The sequence below is a fragment of the Delphinus delphis genome, chromosome 19, assembly GCF_949987515.2.
Source record: "Delphinus delphis chromosome 19, mDelDel1.2, whole genome shotgun sequence".
In the NCBI taxonomy this organism is placed as follows: Eukaryota; Metazoa; Chordata; class Mammalia; order Artiodactyla; family Delphinidae; genus Delphinus; species Delphinus delphis.
Window position 1 is genome coordinate 29,027,335 of NC_082701.1, and position 20,937 is coordinate 29,048,271.

At 34.9% G+C, this 20,937-nt stretch overlaps 1 protein-coding gene across 2 annotated transcripts in view; it reads right to left on the reverse strand.

The window, feature by feature from the left end:
- The window catches only part of MED13 (mediator complex subunit 13), a 94,629-nt gene that overhangs the window by 46,955 nt on the left and 26,737 nt on the right, over window positions 1-20,937 (reverse strand). For both annotated transcript variants that reach the window (XM_059997597.1, XM_059997598.1), the window contains 5 exons: window positions 20,646-20,843; window positions 18,978-19,172; window positions 18,202-18,364; window positions 17,903-18,013; window positions 8,792-9,475 (listed from right to left, as the gene is read on the reverse strand). In XM_059997597.1, the coding sequence (XP_059853580.1) occupies window positions 8,792-9,475; window positions 17,903-18,013; window positions 18,202-18,364; window positions 18,978-19,172; window positions 20,646-20,843 (1,351 nt within the window). The remainder of the gene's footprint in view (window positions 1-8,791; window positions 9,476-17,902; window positions 18,014-18,201; window positions 18,365-18,977; window positions 19,173-20,645; window positions 20,844-20,937) is intronic.

Sequence of the window (20,937 nt, forward strand, 5' to 3'; positions counted from 1 at the left end):
ACATTCTTCCTCCAAATATCTGCATGGCCAACTCCCTCACTTCAAGTCTTTAAATGTCACCTTATCTACAAGATCTTATTTAAAATTGCAATATGCCCACTGCCTCAACATTGATCTCACTTACCGGGCTCTGTTTTTCCCTCCATAGCATTTATCTCTTAATATACTATATAATTTGCTTATGTTCATGGTTGTCTGTCACTCCCACTAGACTATAAGCCTCTAAATGTCAGGGATCTTAACTTTGTTTACTGAACTATCCCAAATGCCTAGAAGAGTGCCTGGCACATAATAGGTGCTCAATAAATACCTGCTAAATTAATACATGAAATCTAAAAGCCACACAGGATTGAGATACTGTGTTTGCATTAATAATTCTAAAATACAGTATGCTGTACTTTGAAATAAATCCTCTTTATTCATTAGGAAGTGATACTGCTGCCACTACTTGTCTGTCCTGAGTATCAGGACAAAACAATCATAAGAGAAGTAAGGTTTGGAATCAATAAAGGTATTTGCTAGTTTATAAATTCTTTGAATGACAGAGATATCGTATCTTGTTAATCTATTCACCAATGTCCAGCACTAGAAGCACTCTATACCCTATACACTAAGGTTGAAACAGAGGTCATCAAAAGAATAACTGACATTTTCTAAACATGCTATCAAATATGATATATGTCACTGTTATTTCAATGTACCTCAGATTTATCCCCAAACTAAAATCCCAAGTCTACAAAAACTTTCTTCCATAGGAACATAGTGCTAACATAACTGTCAATGGGCTATATTCTACAATTACCTGTTAGAATAGTTCTGGTCTATAAATGAATAAGCATTTATTTCTTAGAAGAAGCTTTGTACCTCACCATATTAGATCCTAAATGTTTCCTGAATTGTCTATCAGATATCAATGTGAATCTTTTCAAAATAGCATTTCCATCTATTTTGACATATATTTTCTTATTTAATACTTAAAATAACATCATGAAAATAGGAACCAGAGGGTGTGCTCTCTTTGATATGAAAATTATGTTGAAAGAAATCGTCACATGGTGGCAGAGTTAGGGCTGGAAAGATTTTAAGTATGCCAATTCACATAATTATTCATAGGCGAAAAGTATAAGAACCTACCCCCCTCACCCCCAGTCACTAAGCTGAAAGACTACTCTGTGTTGACGTGAGTAAAACAACTGTTTTTCATATTAAGTTGTCCTCTAGCAGAAGCATAAAAACTGCCACACTCTTTATGCAAGTAGTTGTTAAGCTAGTAGGCAGTAACATTAAAAGGAAAAATCCTACTGCACAGGGCTCTACTAGGAATAAAAATGAGTGAATCAAATGCAATACCTAAAGAAAACTTTTTGTTACTTTATTGAATGGTTCTCACAGACAGTGGGATATGCAAAGAATTTAAATGAAGTCAATAATATCAAGAGTATCGTCACAATAAATTAAAAATATAAATTATTTACATTCCACATCCTTCTGTATTTAAAACTGATAAAAATAGAAATTAAAATTGCTATTTTTTTAAGAGATGCCAGATTAAAAACTCAAGTTAGCATTTCTTCACTCTCCAATTATATAGTATACATACACTTTTTGTGAATAGGAACAACACACCTCTCCTTTTCTAAAAGGAACTTTCACATATAGCCAAATAGTTAACTACAGAGATAGTTTCAATCAAATATAAAGCTAAATACACACAAACTGGAAAAGAATGATTAGGTACAGCCATGAACAGGAAGCTTTGCAATGCCCACAGCAAACTGAAATTACTTTTACATTATTCATTAACTATATCTCCTTCCTCTCACTGTGACAGTTACATATACTATCCTAGAGAATTTAACATGGCCTATGGCATATGCTTTTATGTCTTTATTCAATAAAAATTCTTCTAGACAAGGTGTGACAATATTTTAGAATTGGCAATTACAGGAGATAAGCTACAGTTCAGGAAATGTTAATGAAGAAATGAATTCAATAAATCTCAAAAAAATTTTAGTAGTAACTTTTCCAGTACCATCTCCAATATTCATAACCAATCCTTAAACTGAGTCAAGCTAGCTGTCAAAAGTACAGCTTTATTGCATTAAAATAAGATATCAAATAAGGAAGACTTAAAGAAAAAAAATCTTAAAAAGAAAAAAATCTTAAGATTTAGAATACAATAAATCAAAACAAGTTTATTTCATCATAGACTTCTATGAAACAAAAAATTAGAAACTATCTTTTAGAGATCAAATAATGCATTATATAACTAGATACATACAATAAAAATCTGGTATATACATATTATATACAACGTAAGAGCTAATTCTATTGAGGGATATTATGGTTAAGATATCATGATGTATTTTTTATACTGAACAAGACATAATAAGAACTATGCTCAAGTACAGCTCTTTGTTCAGGGTTTAGAAAGGTTCCTTTTGAATCAAGAGTTACAGACTCTTTAAGGCTGGCACAAATTCTACTAAACTAAGTGCTAGACCCTTGAAAAAATATATTTAAAAACAACTGTAATGTTTCTTGGCAGAAATTTTGCTTTCTTTAAAACTTACAAGGTCTTAAGCCACTATTCTAAAATAGATGTTATCATTAACTAATAAAGAAACTAAAAATAATTAGAAGCAAAAACAAAATAAAGATATTTGCCACAGATGTGTATATCTTGTGTGGGAGATATGCTATGCTCCAGCCCCAACCTCTCTCTGCCCTCCAAATAAATTCTAACAAATTAGAAAAGGAATTTTGCTTTAAAGTAGTTGCTAAAATATTTGGCATCGACTGCTGCACATGAAGTCTAAGAATAAAGGAAATGCTTAGAAATGATGAAGTAATTTCTCTGCACTAGTTAAGCAGCCACGACCATCTAAAACTGAAAAAGAGTACCTCTTTTTAACTACCTATTATGAAAGCCTAGTGCCCACCCCTTAATACCAATCAATGGAAAACTTCATTTATTTATGCCAAATGGAAACTGAGTTGTCACTTAACATAAATAAAACAAAGGTCTAAATTTCTCCTCCATAATTTTCTAAAAAGGCACACATCTGTAGAAGTCAACTACTATAAAGAAACCATTTTTAAATTTCTACTGATGCATTCTTGTCCCTCTGCATTCATTATATATCTAATTGGCCATAAAGTTCTTTAGTCTACTCCACATCTATAAAATCCCTCCATCCCTACCATGTCTTTCTAATTTCCTAATGAGGCCCCTGTATCACCTTATAAATAATATTTTGCCACTCCATTATATAACCCTACCCCACTCTTTAGGTCTCATTTCTCACCATAACACACCAAACCACTAAGCAGCACCCTATAATCTATCCATACAAAACTACATAAAGCTTCTGATCTCCATAAATGGAATTATTCTCCACTCTGGCTCTGCATCCCTACTATATCTTATATATATAGCTGTGTCAGAGAATTTAATACTATTTTCCATTAGACTACAATTTCATTTAAGGCCAGGACCCAAATTTACTTTATACCCCAACAGTGCCTTACAGTATCTTGTATATTATAGAAATTTCAGTTTTATTCAAACTGGAAAAGTGCATCTTTGAGGAGTATGAATTAAAAAAGAAAGATAATCTTCCTAAGAAAGGATAAAGAATATAGAAGTTGCAACAGTCCTCTAATTAACCTCATTAAAATTAACTGCTATATATTTTAAAACATTTTCAAAACTCAAAGCATGGAAAAAGATAATAGAAATTTACAATGACTGGGTAACACAAATTCACAAATTTTTTTTATATAAAACAAACCAGGTTTCTGAATGGATTACTCTTATTACCAGAAATACGTTTGATCATATTATATCTTTAAAAATACAGAATGCTTCTACAAAGAATTTAAGATTGTTTAAATGACATTAAGAAAGCGTAAAAAAAAAAAAAAAAAAAAAAAAGAAAGCGTAATAGTAATTCTTAGAATTTATTTTTAATGACAAGGGACATCATCTGACTTTGTCAACTGGCTTTGCCAACTTGCTACAAGGAGATGACTGACCCTCACATGATATCCCATCTCAAGTAATATTAAGAGCAGGTACTTGAATTAATAAGCTATTCCAACACGATCTTTTTAACTATGAGAAAAAATAACTTTTGTTTTAGCATAACACGAACACTGAAGACCATGCCAGGTATTTTACTGTGGTTTGGGGAGACTAAAGCAGTATGGGAGAGAGCTCCCTAGTGAAACTTAATCATTAAACATGTTTGGTGTATCTAATTTAATAACTTTTAACAGAAACTTGAACTCTAGAGTAAGTTATTTGTAACATTAAGGCACCTCAACATTACTAACATTTTGAGCTGGAAAATTCCTTGTTGTGGGGGACAGTCCTATACACTGTTAAGATATTTAGCAGCATCCCTGGCCTCTACCTACCAGATGTCAGTAGCACACACCCAGCTGTGACAACCAAAATGTCTCTAGTCATTGCCAAATGTCACCTGGGGGTGGGAAGCGGCCAGAAACTGCTCCAATTGAGAACTACTGCCAGTAACTTCAGGAAGATAAAATAAAATCATCTAGATGATTAAAACGTAAGACCAAAACTTCTAACCTACCAAGTATAAAACAGGTGTATTCCACAAATATTTCTCAGTTCATATAGCAGTGAGGACTCTGATGGTTGACCTTCTGTGATATCTACCCTATCCTAATCTAGTATTACAATATGAAAACAAGGATTCTACCTACAAGTAATTTGTGACACAACACACATTTTAGTAACTAGCATAACCAAAACTGTATTCATATTCAACTTTAAAAACAAAAAAACCTCTATTCAATCTTTTATGTCTTCTTTTTATAAGGCAGAAAAAGATGGTGACCAGGAACAGGTAAAGGCATGTATTTTTCTTAATTTACATAATCATGACCCAGAACCATTCTACTCAGCATACACTATGCTTCTTTCTCATTCTTATTCAATGAGAAAAATGCCAAAGTACTTTTAGAACCGACTCTTAAGGTTAAGCTGTATTAACCTCTAAGAGACCCTCATTTCACTTAGATGCTCATGCACACAAGCAGCCAATACACTAACTAAAGTTATGGCTAGAATTCTTAAACCCAATGAATATAATATGTCCATAAAAACTCACTCTTAAAGTTCTTAAAACTGAAAATATTTACATCACTACATTTTTACATACATTAAATAAGAAAATATAACACCTAGAAAGAAATGTTTTAAAATCATAAAGTAATCTAGGACCATATTGTCATTTCATTCACCCAACATTTGCTGAATGTCTATGTGCCTAGGATTGTCTGCGAAGGCGTGCGCGCGTGCATGCATGTAAGTTGGAAGAACACAGTAGTGCACAAGACCAAGTCCTTGCCCTCATAGAGCTTACATTCTAATAGGGAAGAGACCATTAACAAATATATAATTTCAGATAACTATATATATGGAGAAAATGAAAGTAGTACACATGATAGGTTGTGACTTGGGGATTAAAGAGAGGTCACAGTTTAGGTACTGTGATCAAGGAAATACCTCCTGAGAAGGTAACTTTTGAGTTCAACTGAACAGTAAGGGGCGAGGTATTCCCCCCACCCCGTAATGCAATTCTAAAGGCCATGAAGAATGACCTTAACTTTTTTGAAGGAATAGCAAGAAAGCTGGTGTGGTTAAATCAGGAAGCAAACAGGAGAGCAGTAAATACAAGTAAAGAACTAGGTATGCAGGAGATTGTGTAGAACCTTACAGATGAGGGCAGAAGTATGGATTTCATTCTAAATATGAAGAGTTTTAAGCAAATGAGTAACATTATATTTAACTTACAATGATCACTCTGACTGCTGTATAGAGACTACATAAAGAGAAGTATAGAATCAAGGAGACCAACAGTTTCAGGCAAGAGTTGAAGTTAGCTTGGATTTTTATATTACATCCAGCACAGATTAAGACCTTTTAAGGCTTGCTTCCAAGACATCATTTGCTTTCAAGAAATCTGCTGACTAATTTATTAACTAAGTTAGTCATCTTCCATGATCATAAGGGTATTCTGAAGTCCCTCAATTTCAAGTCCAGATTAATTTTAATTAAAAAAAAAGTCATACTAGAATGCTTTTAAGATTCAAAGTGCTAGATGAAGCACACGGGTTTGTCTACTAAAATAATAACCAAGAAATTTTAAAAGAAAATACATCTCTAATAGTAGGGAAAATGAGAAAGAAGCTATAAATAGATCAGGAATTTTACTTAGTCTCAGGGAAGCTCAAAATCAACGAAACACAGCAGAGAAAGTTCGTGGCTTACAATATGCAAGAGGGGGCTAAGTGCAAACTATATAAACAACAGGAGAGCCAAACTGCCTAAAAACCAGAGAAAACCTGGACTTACATCTCTAGACAGAAATGAAAAAAAGCTGAAAAAGGAGAAACAAAGTGTTCCTATTTTTTTATAACCATTTAAAAAATCGAAGTATAGTTTATTTACAATGTTGTGTGTTTCAGGTGTACAGCAAAGTGATTCTGTTTTGTGTGTGTATATATATATTCTTTTTCAGATTCTTTTCCATTATAGGTTATTACAAGATATTGTAATATAAGTTCCCTGTGCTATACAGCAGGTCCTTGTTGTTTATCTATTTTATATATAGTAGCGTGTATACGTTAATCCCAAACTCCTGATTTATTCCCCTGCCCCTGCCCCCCAGTCCTGAAAGGGTTCCTTTTCTAAGAAAAATGAATAAACTACCTGGTGAAGGCACAAGATCCTTTTCATCCTGGAAGTTTAGGTACAAGGTCTCCCCTCCTAAACATCCCCTACCCCATTACCATAAAGCAAAGTTTCTGGAACTGATACACAGTTCATTCTAAAATATTTGTTGAGTGAGTTAAGTCCTGCCAATCAACAAGGCTCTGCCTTTATACACCAAATTTCCAATCAGCTCATCTATTCATTCCCTCATTCTAAAATGTGTAAGCTCAAACAGTAAGAAGAAATATGAGAATCAGTATAGTAAAGAAAAAGACTCAAAGTAATTCTAAAGGAAAAAAAGTTACAGGACATTAAACAAGGGGTTGCTATTTTAAAAAAAAAAAAGCTTAGAAATTAAAAAAACATGAGAAACAAATATTAAGACTTTAAGAAAAGGGCTAGAAGTTGAGGAATCCCCTCCGGAAAAAAAGATGGAAAATGAAAGAAAATACAGAAGTTCAACATCTGAATTCATTCTAGAGGTTCTGCAGAGAATGGGGGAAAAAAATGGAGATATTTTCCAAGAAAAGAGTAACTTCCCAGTGACGGGACAAAAAAGACTTCAAATTGAACCAGCCTTCCTCAAAAGTTCAGTACAAGGACTGAATAAAAGACCACTATGTATACACATATTCTTGCAAAATTTCAACATTCTAAGCTAAAGACCCTAAAAGTTTGAGAGACTGATAGAGAAGGAAATGTAATCTTTGCAAACTACTTGGCCTTGCATTAATAAATAGACAATTTTAATGAATATAACGGTAAAATGAATATAATGGTTGGTTGACTTTCACCCTTAAAAAAACACTGTAACTGATTCACTTTGCTTTACACCTGAAACTAACACAACATTGTAAACTAATACTCCAATAAAAATTTTTTAAAAACCCACTATAGATAAAAATGCAAAAAGCTTGTGGGACAGATAATAAATATAATCAGAACAGCACAGAAAGTAAAGGGAGACCTAAAAAAACCCTATTTCTGCCCCAAAGCATGTCATACATATTGTGGACAAAGGCGGCAAACCACAGAACAGAGGAAGGTATCTGTAGCACATATAACTAATACAAAATTGATAGCCAGAATATACAAAGAATAATTAGGAGGAAAAGAAAAGAAAAAAAAATGGACTAAAAATGATATCCGAGGCACATATAATTAATATAAGATTAATAACCAGAATATGAAAAGAATAAATCAGGGAAAAAAAGAAACGAAAATAGACTAAAACATATGATATACAGGCCTGTAAACACTTTTAGTGATGCTTAACCTCACTAGAAATCTAAAACACAGTAAGACAATAACAGGCCATTCTGCATGCAGCAGATTAACCAAATTAAAAGTCTCATAATACCAAGTACTGAGGAAAATGTAGAACAGCTATTCCCATACTCTGCTGGTTGATGAGGGTGTAAACTAGTATAGTTTGGAGAGTAACTTGGCAACAACCCTTCATGTTGAATATCGACATACCCCGTGGCCCAACAATTCCACTTTTTGCTGTATTCCCTAGAGGAATTCTTATATATATAAGTACACAAGGAAATGTGTACAAAAAGTTTACTGCTACATCCTTTGTGAAAAATTGAAAATAACCAACATGTCCATCTCAAGAGAGTAGATAAATTATGGCATATTAATAACAAATACTAGAGAGCAAGTAAAATGAATTGACTAGAGCTACATGAATAAAAACATGTATAGAAATGATAAATACCAAATTCAGGACAGTGGAAGGAAAAATGGAGGAAGAAAAATAGTACACAGGGGTTCTAACTGTATGTAAAATTCTTAAGTTTGTTGATGGATAAATGTTATTATTTTCTCCACTTTTCTGTGACTAAAATATTTCATAATAAAGAGTTCCCCTGAGGAAAAAACACAGTAAAGAAATTATGCAAAATTAATACTCAAATACTCAAAGGATTTATTATTGTAAATCCTACCCTGAAACCATTCTGGAGTCCTACTATTAAGAACCTACATCATTTCCACCCTTAAATTATAATAGTGACTATTAAAAAAAATACATACTCTGTAACTGATGTTACACTTTCCTGTCCAAAAGGTCCAACTGGATCATCCTTGAATTTATCACTTGGAAGTTGAGGTGGTAAAAACTCTAAATCTTTTTTCTTTGGGACCTTGTAATACTTCCAGGCTATATTAGCTTCATCTTCTTCCAAGTTTACTGCTGTACCAACATATATTGTAGGTTCTACAGCTTCCTGGAATTGAGCTGGGAAAGACTGGGATAAACTGTCTATCCTATCTTCAATTGGTTTAGAAGGAACCAAGGGATCCGGTGTTGGCATTTGATAAAAATGTTGACTTTGAGGAGTTGAAGGTGTTTTAGTCACTCCTTCATCAACCACATCACATGGGTGAGGACTAAGTGGGGGTGGTTGAGGTGAATTTGCCATTTCAGTGCCATGCATCTGAGGAGTCTTTGCTACATCATTAGTTCGGATGTTTGAAAATCTCACTTGACTGTCTGGAGCAGAGATCACAAGTCTTTGGCTGGCTGAATCTGTGTCCATGCCAACATCATCGCTAACAGATACACGATGGTGAAAAGGAGTCAAGGGGCGTTTTTGTGGTTTTTCACTCTTTTCTTGCTTTTCATTGGTCTTGTGCTTCGGAAGTACTTGTTGTTGCTGACTTAAAGTTGGTGCCTGTCCTTGTTGTCCAGGATTTCTTGGTTTGAGATTTTTGTGCCTGAAAAGTTAAAAGAAAGGTTTATTTATAGTATAACTATTATATCAGAGTGTACAAGTTAACGGCATTAGAAATTTTGGATGTCATTTGTTTTTCACACATAATCCTAAAATTATTTGAATTTACATAGAAAAAAAATACTTTGTTCAGTGACCTAAAACTAAGAGCATGCAGAAAGCTTCATAAAAGCCAATCTCTCATCCTCATTTAACATGTGAACAGATAGCCAAAGATGACCTGCCTTACATAATCTAAATATCTTAGTATCTGAATACAGAGATAAGATTCTAGTTATTTTAATAGAAAAAGGTATAAAATGTCCTCAAATTTATTCATTTATGAATGTACCTGATATTTTACCATTAGTAATTGTTATAAATCAATGTCAACAGCTTGGCTGAGCTCAGTCATCATCTACAATCCTACAGCAACCAGCTAGGAAACTTACTCTACTGGACTGAACTTAGATCAATCAAGATTGTAGTTATATCCATCTGGATAGTTCTGGAATTGACTGGTTGATGCCCCATACCATACCTACCTTCCTTCTCCCAAGGCTTACCAATACAGAAAGAATAAGCTGACTGGAAAGGAAAAAGAAAAGGAAGTACCTAAAAGAATTTATTCCTCATGATGTGAAGCAATTCTAAATTGAAGAATTTAAAACTATATACCTTAAAATCTAATAATTTTATTCAAAGTTTAAGATTTCTTTCAGTGCAGTAAAAATACTGTGTACTTGGAGATTTCCAAACTCAACTGATATTAATGTTTATAAAATATTTTTTAAGTAAAAAACTAGAAAAAAAATTTGTAGGGATTTGGAGTTAAAGCATTAAGCATTCATTAGGTTTTTTTTGTTTGTTTTCTTTTTACAATATACTTTATTAATGGTTTTGTTATATCAGAGGTAACTTGAAAGACTATTAAAAAGCAGTGGCAGGCACTTTTTCAAAGAACCCTCTCTACTGAGGGAACATGCTGAGACACCCTTTTGTACAGAGCCTGGGACCTCTTATTGTACAGGAGGGGAAAAAAAGCATGAAAGTTATCAAAGAAAACTGCAGTTATGTCAAAAGGACACAGGAGAAATCCATCATTACTCTGACACCAAAACCAAAGACATCATAAGAAAAGGAAATCAATATTCCTTAAGAAAACAAATGTAAATCATTAACAAAATGAGCAAATGAGTAATATATAAACTGAGAATACATCATAACCAAATGGAATTTGTCCCACGAATGTAAGGTGTAACATTCACAAGAAAAAAACCAATACTATTCATCACGTAACAGAATAAAACAAAACCATATGATTATCTCAATAAATATAGAAAAACATGACAAAATTCAACACCTATTCATATAAAAAGATGCAGCAAGCAAGTATTAGAACTTAGTCCAATGAAGGACGTCTATGAAAAACTACAACTAACATCATACTTAATGATGGAAGACTAAATATTTTCTCCCAAAGACTGGGAACAAAGCAAGAATATTAACTCTCAACATTTCTTTTCAACAATTTTATTGAAAGTTTTAGCCAATGCAATAAGTCAAGGAAAAAAAAAGAGATCAGAGATTTCAAAAGAAGAAGAAAAACTGTCTTTATTCATAGTAAACATGATTAGAACTTTACAATGACGGCATCAGGCTGATCCCCACCTTCTTAGTTTTAACATTATTAAAAGTGGGATAACCAGGCATATGTCTCTTCTGATGTGACACCATACAAAGCAACACAGCACTGCCTATGTAGTATTCTCGCCAAAAATATTAAACCTGAACCTAATTAAGCCTCTAGATCAGCAGTGTCCAAAATAACTTTCTGTGATGACAGAAATGTTCTATATGTGGTTACTGAGAACTAGAAATGTGACTTGTGCAATGGAGGGGCTAAATTTTTATTTAAATCCAGTTATTTTGAATTTAAATAGCCACAGCGACTTCCCTGGTGGTCCAGTGGTTAAGACTCCATGCTTCCACTGCAGGGGGCATGAGTTCGATCCCTGGTCCAGGAACTAAGATCCTGCATGCCGAGTGGTGTAGCCAAGTAAATTAATAAATTTAAATAGTCACTAGTGGTTACAAACATAGCTAGTATTAGGGGACATGGCTCTAGAGCTACCTTCCATTTACAAAAATGCAAGGGATAAAAGAAGTTAAATGACACCAGAAGAACAAGTTAAAATACATGACAAATTGAGAAAATCCATAATGTGGGACATTCTATAGAACAACTAACCTAGTTTCTCCAACCAAGTCAATGTCATGAAAGGAGGAAGAGGATTAAAAGAGAGACCTCGAAAACTTAACAATCAAATGTCTACTCCTTATTTGAATCCTAGTCAAACCAACCAACTACAAAAAGATATTTCTGAGACATATCTGTAGAAGGTATCAGATGATACCAATAAAATACTGTTCCTTTTACCAGGTGTGATAATGGAATTATAACTACATAAGAAAATATTAACATTTTTTAGAGTTGCATACTGAAGTAGGAGTGAAATGACGGTATTTAAGATTTGCTTTAAAAATCTTCAGCAAGAGGGATTCCCTGGTGGCGCAGTGGTTGAGAGTCCACCTGCCGATGCAGGGGACGCGGGTTGGTGCCCCGGTCCGGGAGGATCCCACGTGCCGCGGAGCAGCTGGGCCCGTGAGCCATGGCCGCTGAGACTGTGCTCTGCAACGGGAGAGGCCGCAACAGTGAGAGGCCCGCGTACCGCAAAAAAAAAAAAAAAAAAAAGTCTTCGGCAAGAGTGCAGCACAGGTGACTGGCCAAATAAAGCATTATACCTCGACAGTATCATGGAGTACTATGAACTTAAAAGAAAAAAGAGAGTGGAACTATATGTGCTAATAAAGAAAGATACCCAGGATAACCGTTTTTCAAAAAAAGCACGTTGAAGAACAGTATACAAAGCATGATTCCATTTGTGGAAAAGAAAACAGGCAGGCAGATCTACATACATGCATAACAGGGAGAACTTGTTATTTTAAGTTTTATATTCGTGTGCATTATTTATATTTTTTAAATAGCATTTTAAAAAATTTAATAAAGTTATTGGTCATTAAAAAAACAAACAGTAGGTTCTATCCAATGTAAGAATAACCCCTTCTCTAACCAACCCCTCTTCGAATATTTTCAATGACAAGGACCACATTACCTTATGAGGAAATGCAGCTCCTCCAGTTGTTAGAAAATAATATATTGACTAGAAACTTGTCTTTTCTATATCAGACATTTATATATATGTGTGTATATTTTTTCCCCTATATCCAGACATTAGTCCTATTTTGAATTCTATTTCTAAAGCTGTGCTGTCCAAGAATGGTATCCAAAGTCACATGTGGCTAACTAGGAACTCAAAACGTGGAGAGTACAAATTGAGATGTGCTGTAAGTGTAAAATATCCACCAATTTTTAAAGGCATTTATGAAGGAAAGAATGTCAACTATCTCTTCTAATCTGTTTCTTTTTTTAAGGTTATCTTATGACATATAGTTTTTTCTTTTTTTAATTTATTCTTGGCTGCGTTGGGTCTTTGTTGCTGTGTGCGGGCTTTCTCTAGTTGCGGCAACTGGGGGCTACTCTTCAGTGCGGTGCACAGGCTTCTCATCGCGGTGGCTTCTCTTGTTGCGGAGCACAGGCTCTACGTATGTGGGCTTCAGTAGTTGTGGCACGTGGGCTCAGTAGTCGTGGCTCACGGGCTCTAGAGCATAGGCTCGGTAGTTGTGGCGCATGGGCTTAGGTGCTCCCCGGCATGTGGGATCTTCCTGGATCAAAGCTTGAACCCGTGTCCCCTGCGTTTTTGGCAGGCAGATTCTTAACCACTGCGTCACCAGGGAAGTCCTCTAATCTGCTTTTTGCTTTGGAAAATATAGTTGATTTCTATAAAAGTATTTTATTCATGTTAATTTGTACTGGCTTTTGTTATTTTTTAAATAAACTAAGCACTGCTTTAAAATTTCCCTAAAATGATATAAATAGACATGACCCACATAAATAAAAGCATGTTTGGATACCCTATAATTTTTAAGAGTGTAAATGAGCTTTGAAACCGAAAGTTTAAGAACTCATCAAGTTATGCAAGGCACTAAGGAGAAAAACAATCTCCAATAATCGGAGGTGAGCTACCTGGTTACATTCCAAGTATACAAGGGATGTGAAAAGTAAACAGCCATACATTCCTTTGTCCTTCCATAAGGCAAAGAAACTATTAATTTGGGCTATATACGAATAGCAATGGCTCTCCAAAACTTTGGTAACATTAAATCATAGTTCCTTTCTTCTATATAGACCTTCTTCTAAAAGCTAGTCTTCTTTAGAGACAACTGAATTTCATATTACAAGTCAACCAAGTTGGAGAATCTTTCTAAAAAAGAAGTTGTCCTGAAAGTATCAGAGTGATTCCTTTAATTATTTTTCCTATTAGTTGAAGTTCCTAGTATTTTAGTGTTAATATCTAAAATTTATTGTATTGCTTTCTACTTATACAGCTTGCTAAGTGCTAATTTTCTTATGAACATTCCACGAGACTAAAGCCTAATATCCATAAATGTGCAGTTTTTAATCTCACTAACAACTGAAAAATGCCAATTAGAACAATTTTATGCTTTTCACTTACTAAAATGGGAAAAAAATAATTTTAAGGACAGTTCTCAGATCAGTGAAAGCGTAAGAAAAACCAGCACTCTTATATGCAAGAAGTGGGAGTGAAACTGGTAGAAGCTTTCTGAAGTCACAAGCAAAGTATTTAAATAGCCCCCTTGCCCACAACTCTCTATCACATCACCCACCTAATTTTATTTCCTTCTTAGCACTCACCACTCTTAAATTTTAAAAGGATTAAGAATTTTTTTTTAAAACTAATTATCTGCCCCACTCCCCTTAGCATGCAGGCTTCACAACAGCAGGAGCCTTGTTCACTAATGTATCCTGAGCCTTGGACATCATCTATCACAGAGTGTCAAAAAAAAATCTAATAAATAACTAATAGTCACAAAAGTATTATTTTTTAAAAAGTAAACAAAAACAAAAAAACCTTTGGAAACAACCTATTTGTCCATCAAACCCAGAATGATTAAATACACTATGGTACTTCCATTCAGTGGAATGCCAAGAAGTTTTTTTAAAACAGTAAAGCAGATCCACAAGTAACTAGAATGGAGAGATCTAAGGCACATGAAGTGAAAAAATAAACTGCCAAATACATCTGTATTATGTTCATGTGTTGGGAGGAAAAACACATATACATACAATATTACAGAGAAAAGCATGAAACGATAATACCTAATTGGCAAGTAGTTACTTGTAGGGAGAGAGAGTAGGATTTGGAAAGAGAGTGGTCAAGCAGTACTTCAGCCGTATTTGTATAATTTAAATTTCTTAAAATCACATATATATCATGCAAACTGCTTATATTTATGCAATTTTTTTTTCAAATCAATTTCTAAGAGAAGGGTCCAGTCCTATCTTTCACACAGAGTAAATGTACTACAATCATTTATCAAAAAACAAAACAGAGGAAAATGAGGTAACGGAGAAAGCAGTAACAGCAGGGGAGCTTCAATCACTTCTATGGCTGAAAGGACAATAAGATGAAGTAGTCTCATCAGATCACAGAAGCTTGGGATGGTGCTACAACCACAGCAGGAACTGCCCAATGGTAACTGGGACCACAGAAGAAGGGGCTGTTAATGGGACACAGAGCTGCTGCTGAAGTTGGCTCAAAAAAGGGGTGGGGAAATACCCTGGCTTCTTTCCTCCTCTTATCAACCAATCTTCTCTTAGTGCCTCCAACTAGCCAACTCCAAAAAGCAAGTGAGCCTAATCAAATCATCACACTGACATCTTAAAATCATACAATATCATTTGTCAGTTATATCGCAATAAAACTGGGGGTGAAAACCAAAAAACACATGTTAAAAGCAAGGGAGCCTAGGAATTCTAACTCCCTGCAAAACAGAACAGAGCAGGGAAAATGTAGGGATAGATTTGAGAACAGACTGGCTGACTAGTACAGTCAGTTATCAATGTATGTGCTACCTCCTATATTCTATACCAGGAGAGGATACACATAATAGGGTGGCTCCAAGTCTGTTTCAAGCCTTACTTATGAACTAAAGAAGAGAACCAGATTTGGGGGGGAGAGGCAGGGGTACGGGAGGAATCTACAATATGCAGTAGTAAAAAAAAAAAAAAGTGAATGAAAAATATAAAAAAGTAAATGATTAGAAACACTGTATTTACTAGAAGGGTAAATTTACCAAAGCTAGTCGAACATATAGATTATAGGAAATTTCATCATATCAAAGCTCTAAATACCTAGGAGGAATTTCTGGAATTAGGAAAGAAAGTATGTTTTTAAAAATAAAAGTTCGGCTCAGAGCAAGAATTAAAACTTATGTTTACCAACATGCGTTTTGAGTGTCTTCCTCTACAACTATTCTAGACAAATAGACTTAAAATCCAAATCTTTCAAAAAGAATAAAGGAATGCCTAGGTTAGAAACTAAAAAAGAAGAGCTGCTTGATAAAAATGCCAATACAGTGAAAGAAAAATCTAATTTCATTTAAGCATTCTATTGGTCTTAGACCAGGGACTGGCAAACTTTTTTTGGTAAAGGACCAGATGGTAAACATTTTAGACTCTGGGGGCCATACAGTCTGTCTTGTAACCACTCAACTCTGTAAAAGCAGCCAGTTAATATGTGTATGAACAGATGTGGCTCTGTCCCAATAAATTCTTATTTATGGACACTAAAATTAGAATTTCACATAACTTTCGCAAAATATTTTCCTTTCATTTTTTTCAAATATTTACAACTGTAAAAATCATTTCAGCTCACACACCATACAAAATAGGTGAGCCAAATGTGGTCAACAGATCCTAGTTTGCCAACAACCCCTGGTCTTAGTCAAATAATGCATTGAAGCCCTGCATTTCAAGACTAAGTTTGGGACTTCCCTGGTGGTGCAGTGGTTACGAATCTGCCTGCCAATGCAGGGGACACGGGTTCCAGCCCTGGTCCGGGAAGATCCCACATGCCGCGGAGCAACTAATCCCACGTGCAACAACTACTGAGCCTGCACTCTAGAGCCCGCGAGCCACAATTACTGAGCCCGCAGGCCCAGAGCCCGTGCTCCGCAAAGAGAAGCCACCGCAATGAGAAGCCCACGCGCTGCAGCAAAGAGTAGCCCCTGCTCGCTGCCAACTAGAGAAAAACCCACGCACAGCAACGAAGACCCAACGCGGCCAAAAACAAAGACTAAGTTTGGTTTTTATCCCCCTCAAGGTGAGTGTGGTTTTTACTACTTTAAACTGTTAAACAGGAGCTAATCTATCCATATTTTTATTCCAATCTCTCTTGTCAACAACAGAGGCAAGTTTTTAACAAGGTTGCCAGACTTTAAAAAATTATACAGTCTTTAATCCAAAGAATCTATATAAAAGAAAACTTAATCTATGCAAAAACACATCAGAACACTTGAGAGTCTGTCACTGCACTCAATCAAACAGAGCTAATGTAAGAAAAACCTTAGCCCTAACCTGCAAGCGCTCCATCCCTTTGGCTCACGGCCATGACAAGAAGGGGTGGCCAACTGTGCATTTGTAAGTCATGGTTAGGGATGTCAATGCCATTATTTATTTACTTGACTGCAAAAACATATGATCTATCTTTAATCTGTAGAATAAAATAATAAACGCTAGGCAACATAATCTTTATGCCTGTGATAAACAAATCTCATCAAAATCCCCAATATATAAAATAAATATCATTGCCTAAAAAATTCCAAGTACATCCATTCTTCTACCGACCTTTCAACCAACACAGTCTATTAGAAAGCCTGTATTTTTACATAACAGCTTTGGTCCCTTGTAGAATCTTATTTTCTGAATCTTAGTTCAGCATTTCACCTACAGCTTGACCAAAGGGATGTTATAAGAAACTGCTGCGCAAAACCCAATATTGTATTTACTATAAAAAAAGACTGAGAAAAATTTTACCTCAGTATATCATATATCATCTTTTCTATGAGAACGCTTGGGAGAAATTTCTCAAGCACAGTGCCATTTATGAACACTTTTCTCAAGAGACTTGTGTTCCTCTTACCTTACAGATGCTATATATTCCATAATTCAGTATAAAATTCTTTTATTTGGCTATGAATCCAAGCTTTCACAGTCCAGCTCTGGTAACTGTATAAGAACCTATACATTTGTATGTCCTTCTACAATCAGCTCCGTATTCCTGAATTTTTATTTTCCTCATATTTTTTCCTTTTGGAAAAAATCCTAACTGTGTTTACGTAAGGTATCTCAAACAAAGTGGGGCCTAAGTATGCAACAGCATAAGAAACTACCACACATACATGTATATACCGACATCAACCAAACGGAAAAGAAAAAAAAATCTACCTCAAACAGCTGCAATTTGTTCTTTGTGTAGCTTCAACAAAATCCCAGGATGCTACTTTATCGGCTGTCTCTTCTTCACATAGACCACCTGATGAAGCCGAATACTTCCTCCTAAGATTTGAAATTATAAAACTCTTTAGAATTCATAAAATTTTTTGTAACCCTGAATTAAGCATTGAAGTTGAATTTTTAAAAATCCATTTTTTCAATTAAAATCATATGAGTAACAGTTTATACTTTAAATATCTACAAGTAACTACCAACATGCAATTTTTAAACTTGAAGATGAAAATACATACTTGTTCTGTGCTCTGTTCAAATTACATTCTTGCCAAACTCTATCCACCACATGATTTGCTAATTTTCTGGGTATTTTCCCACCATGATGGCTAGTACTATCAGAGCTGAAGCCATCAGATACTGAAGAAAATGTGATCCATTTCTGGGCAGACTGAGGATCAACTGAAAACGAAAAAGAACAGGCTGTAGGAGAATAAAGGTAGGTTTAAAATAACATTATTTTGTTTTTGTTTTTTTTAATTTCTGATATAACTTGCCCTGGTAAGACAGACAGCTGGATAGATAGCTTACCAGTAGCTATCTGGTAAGCCTACTTATATTTTGAGGCAAAAAAGCATGTCACTTTATTTAAAATACAGAAAGCAAAAAAAAAAATTTGAACAGGGAATGGGAACTGGATGACAGTGTTATATCAATGTTAATTTCCTGACTTGGAAGATTAAATAGTAGTCATATAGGAAAGTGTACTTCATTTTGGGAAACAGACTGAGCACTTAGGGGTGATGGGGCATCATCCCATGATGGGGAATCATGTCTGCAGCTTTTTCTCAAATGGTTCAGAAAAAGATCAGTTATAAGGAATGTATGCATAGACAGAAGGTGATGGAGCAAATGTTAACAGTTTGGGAATCTGAATGAGAAGAGTTCCTTGCACTGTACTTACAAACACTTCAGTAAGTTTGAAATTATTCCAAAATAATTATTTTTTAAGTGTTTACTATATTCAGGATAACAGATTTATCACTAGAGCTAACGAAACAAACTAGTACAATACCTGTTTGAACTTCCTCAGGAGATGTAGGTGGTGTAAGGGTAACTGAAGACATAGCAGGATCTCTTGTGGAAGCAGGCACTTGGTGGACACCCAAGCAAGAAGCTGAACAGTGAGAGGATCCCACAGAGCTAGGAGTAGGAATGTCTGACTGAGGGACTAGAACAAAGCATGCTGGGTAGATCATTCGGACACCAGCTAAAAGGAAAAAAAAAAAAAAGGATAAGAAAATCAATTACTATTGTGACTGCAGTGGGATTAGTTTCACTCAAAAGTGCAATAACGGAAAAGTAGATATAATATGATCACACTTGTTAAAATAAAAATACATTTAATGTACTTTTATAAATGTACTCTTTCTGGCATAAGGTTTTTCTTGAACAAGCCACAAGAGCCTGGTAGTAGTGGTTACCTTTAGTGACAGACAGAGACTTAGAAGAAAGCAGCTTTCTCTTTTTGCTTTTGGATTTTCTAACCATGAATGTGTATTTCTTTTTTAAAAAAAAGATCTTTATTTGCAAATTTGACCAAGTTTATTTCAAAACTTTAACAAAGGTAACTGGCACTAGAAATACGGACCATCTTCTGTTTTCTTCTTTATATGCCTCTATTTAAAAAGCCAAATATATGTTTGTGTTTTGTTTTTGTTTTTGACACAACTACTCTGGTAATAAATTTACTGAAATTGAATACTGATATTTCTTTTATTAAAAAAAATAAGGTAATCTCATATATAACATTTACCATATGAATCCATTAAATACAGTGTTGCAAATTCTAATCTGCTCAACCAATTATCTGTTCACCCATACATTCCCCACACCTCCCATGTCTCTCTAAGGTGGAGTATACATCTTCACCTCATTGTTAAGCTGGGCTGTGCAACTTGCTCTGGAATGTAAGCGCATGTGATAGATGCCACAACCCAATAGGAACTTCAGATGTATTTGCAGGATCGATGCAGCCTCTCCTACTTTATGTCCTCTGCCTTGTCTCTGGCATGTCTCAAATATAGTTTACCTTGTTAACCTAGGTCCCTAAGTAAGAAGATAAATATAATAAAGCCAACCTAAATAGCGCTGACCTGGACAAAGCAAATCAAAGCCACAAGTCCTTTTGGTATACATTTTCTGTCTTTTATCAGAGGCAACAGCCTTACCAAATGTTAAAATACTGCAACACACACGCTGTCAACTTTCCAACCTCCAAATATTATTCATTCATAATTATTTTCTTCCCACCTTTAGCATTTTTCCCTCTAGGTGGAATATATTTCCCTGCCCTAATGACTTTGGTTTGGCCATATGACTAGTTTTACCTAATGGAGTGTGAACAGATGCAACATACATCATATCCCTAGCAGAAGCTTTAAATACACTTATATGGTTAGGCTCAGTCCCTATTGAATAATAGGGACTCTGTTCTTGTAAGAATAGTATGTCCCAGATACTGGGGTACTCCTTGAACCTACGCTGAAGGATGAGAAGACACAAGGAGCCAAACCACAACCAAACTGCAGCCCTTATGTACTGTAAGCAGGAAATAAGGAAGAAATAAATGTTTGCTGTTAAAAGCCACTAAGGTATCAGAGTTATTATTATTCAGCAAAATCTAACTAATACATATAGTCACATATTTCCCCCCTTAGGATTAAATACTCGGAATCCCTACCAACAAGAACTTCTACTGCAGCTAAAGAATCATCTTCCCAATCCATATCTTCCTGTTTTTCTTCAGACATCTCCTTCAAACAAGATGAGACAGGATAGAACTGTTTCCATTCACCAATCAATTTTTTTGTAGCTGAATCGGACATCTTGAATGCCTGTCCTGTGAGAGTGCCATTTAGTCCAAATGGGCTTAAGATAACTAGAAACCCAAAACAGATATCAAGTAAGTACCTAAAGATGATTATACCAAATAAGATGACACTGAACAGTACAGCAAGTAATTATGCAATTCA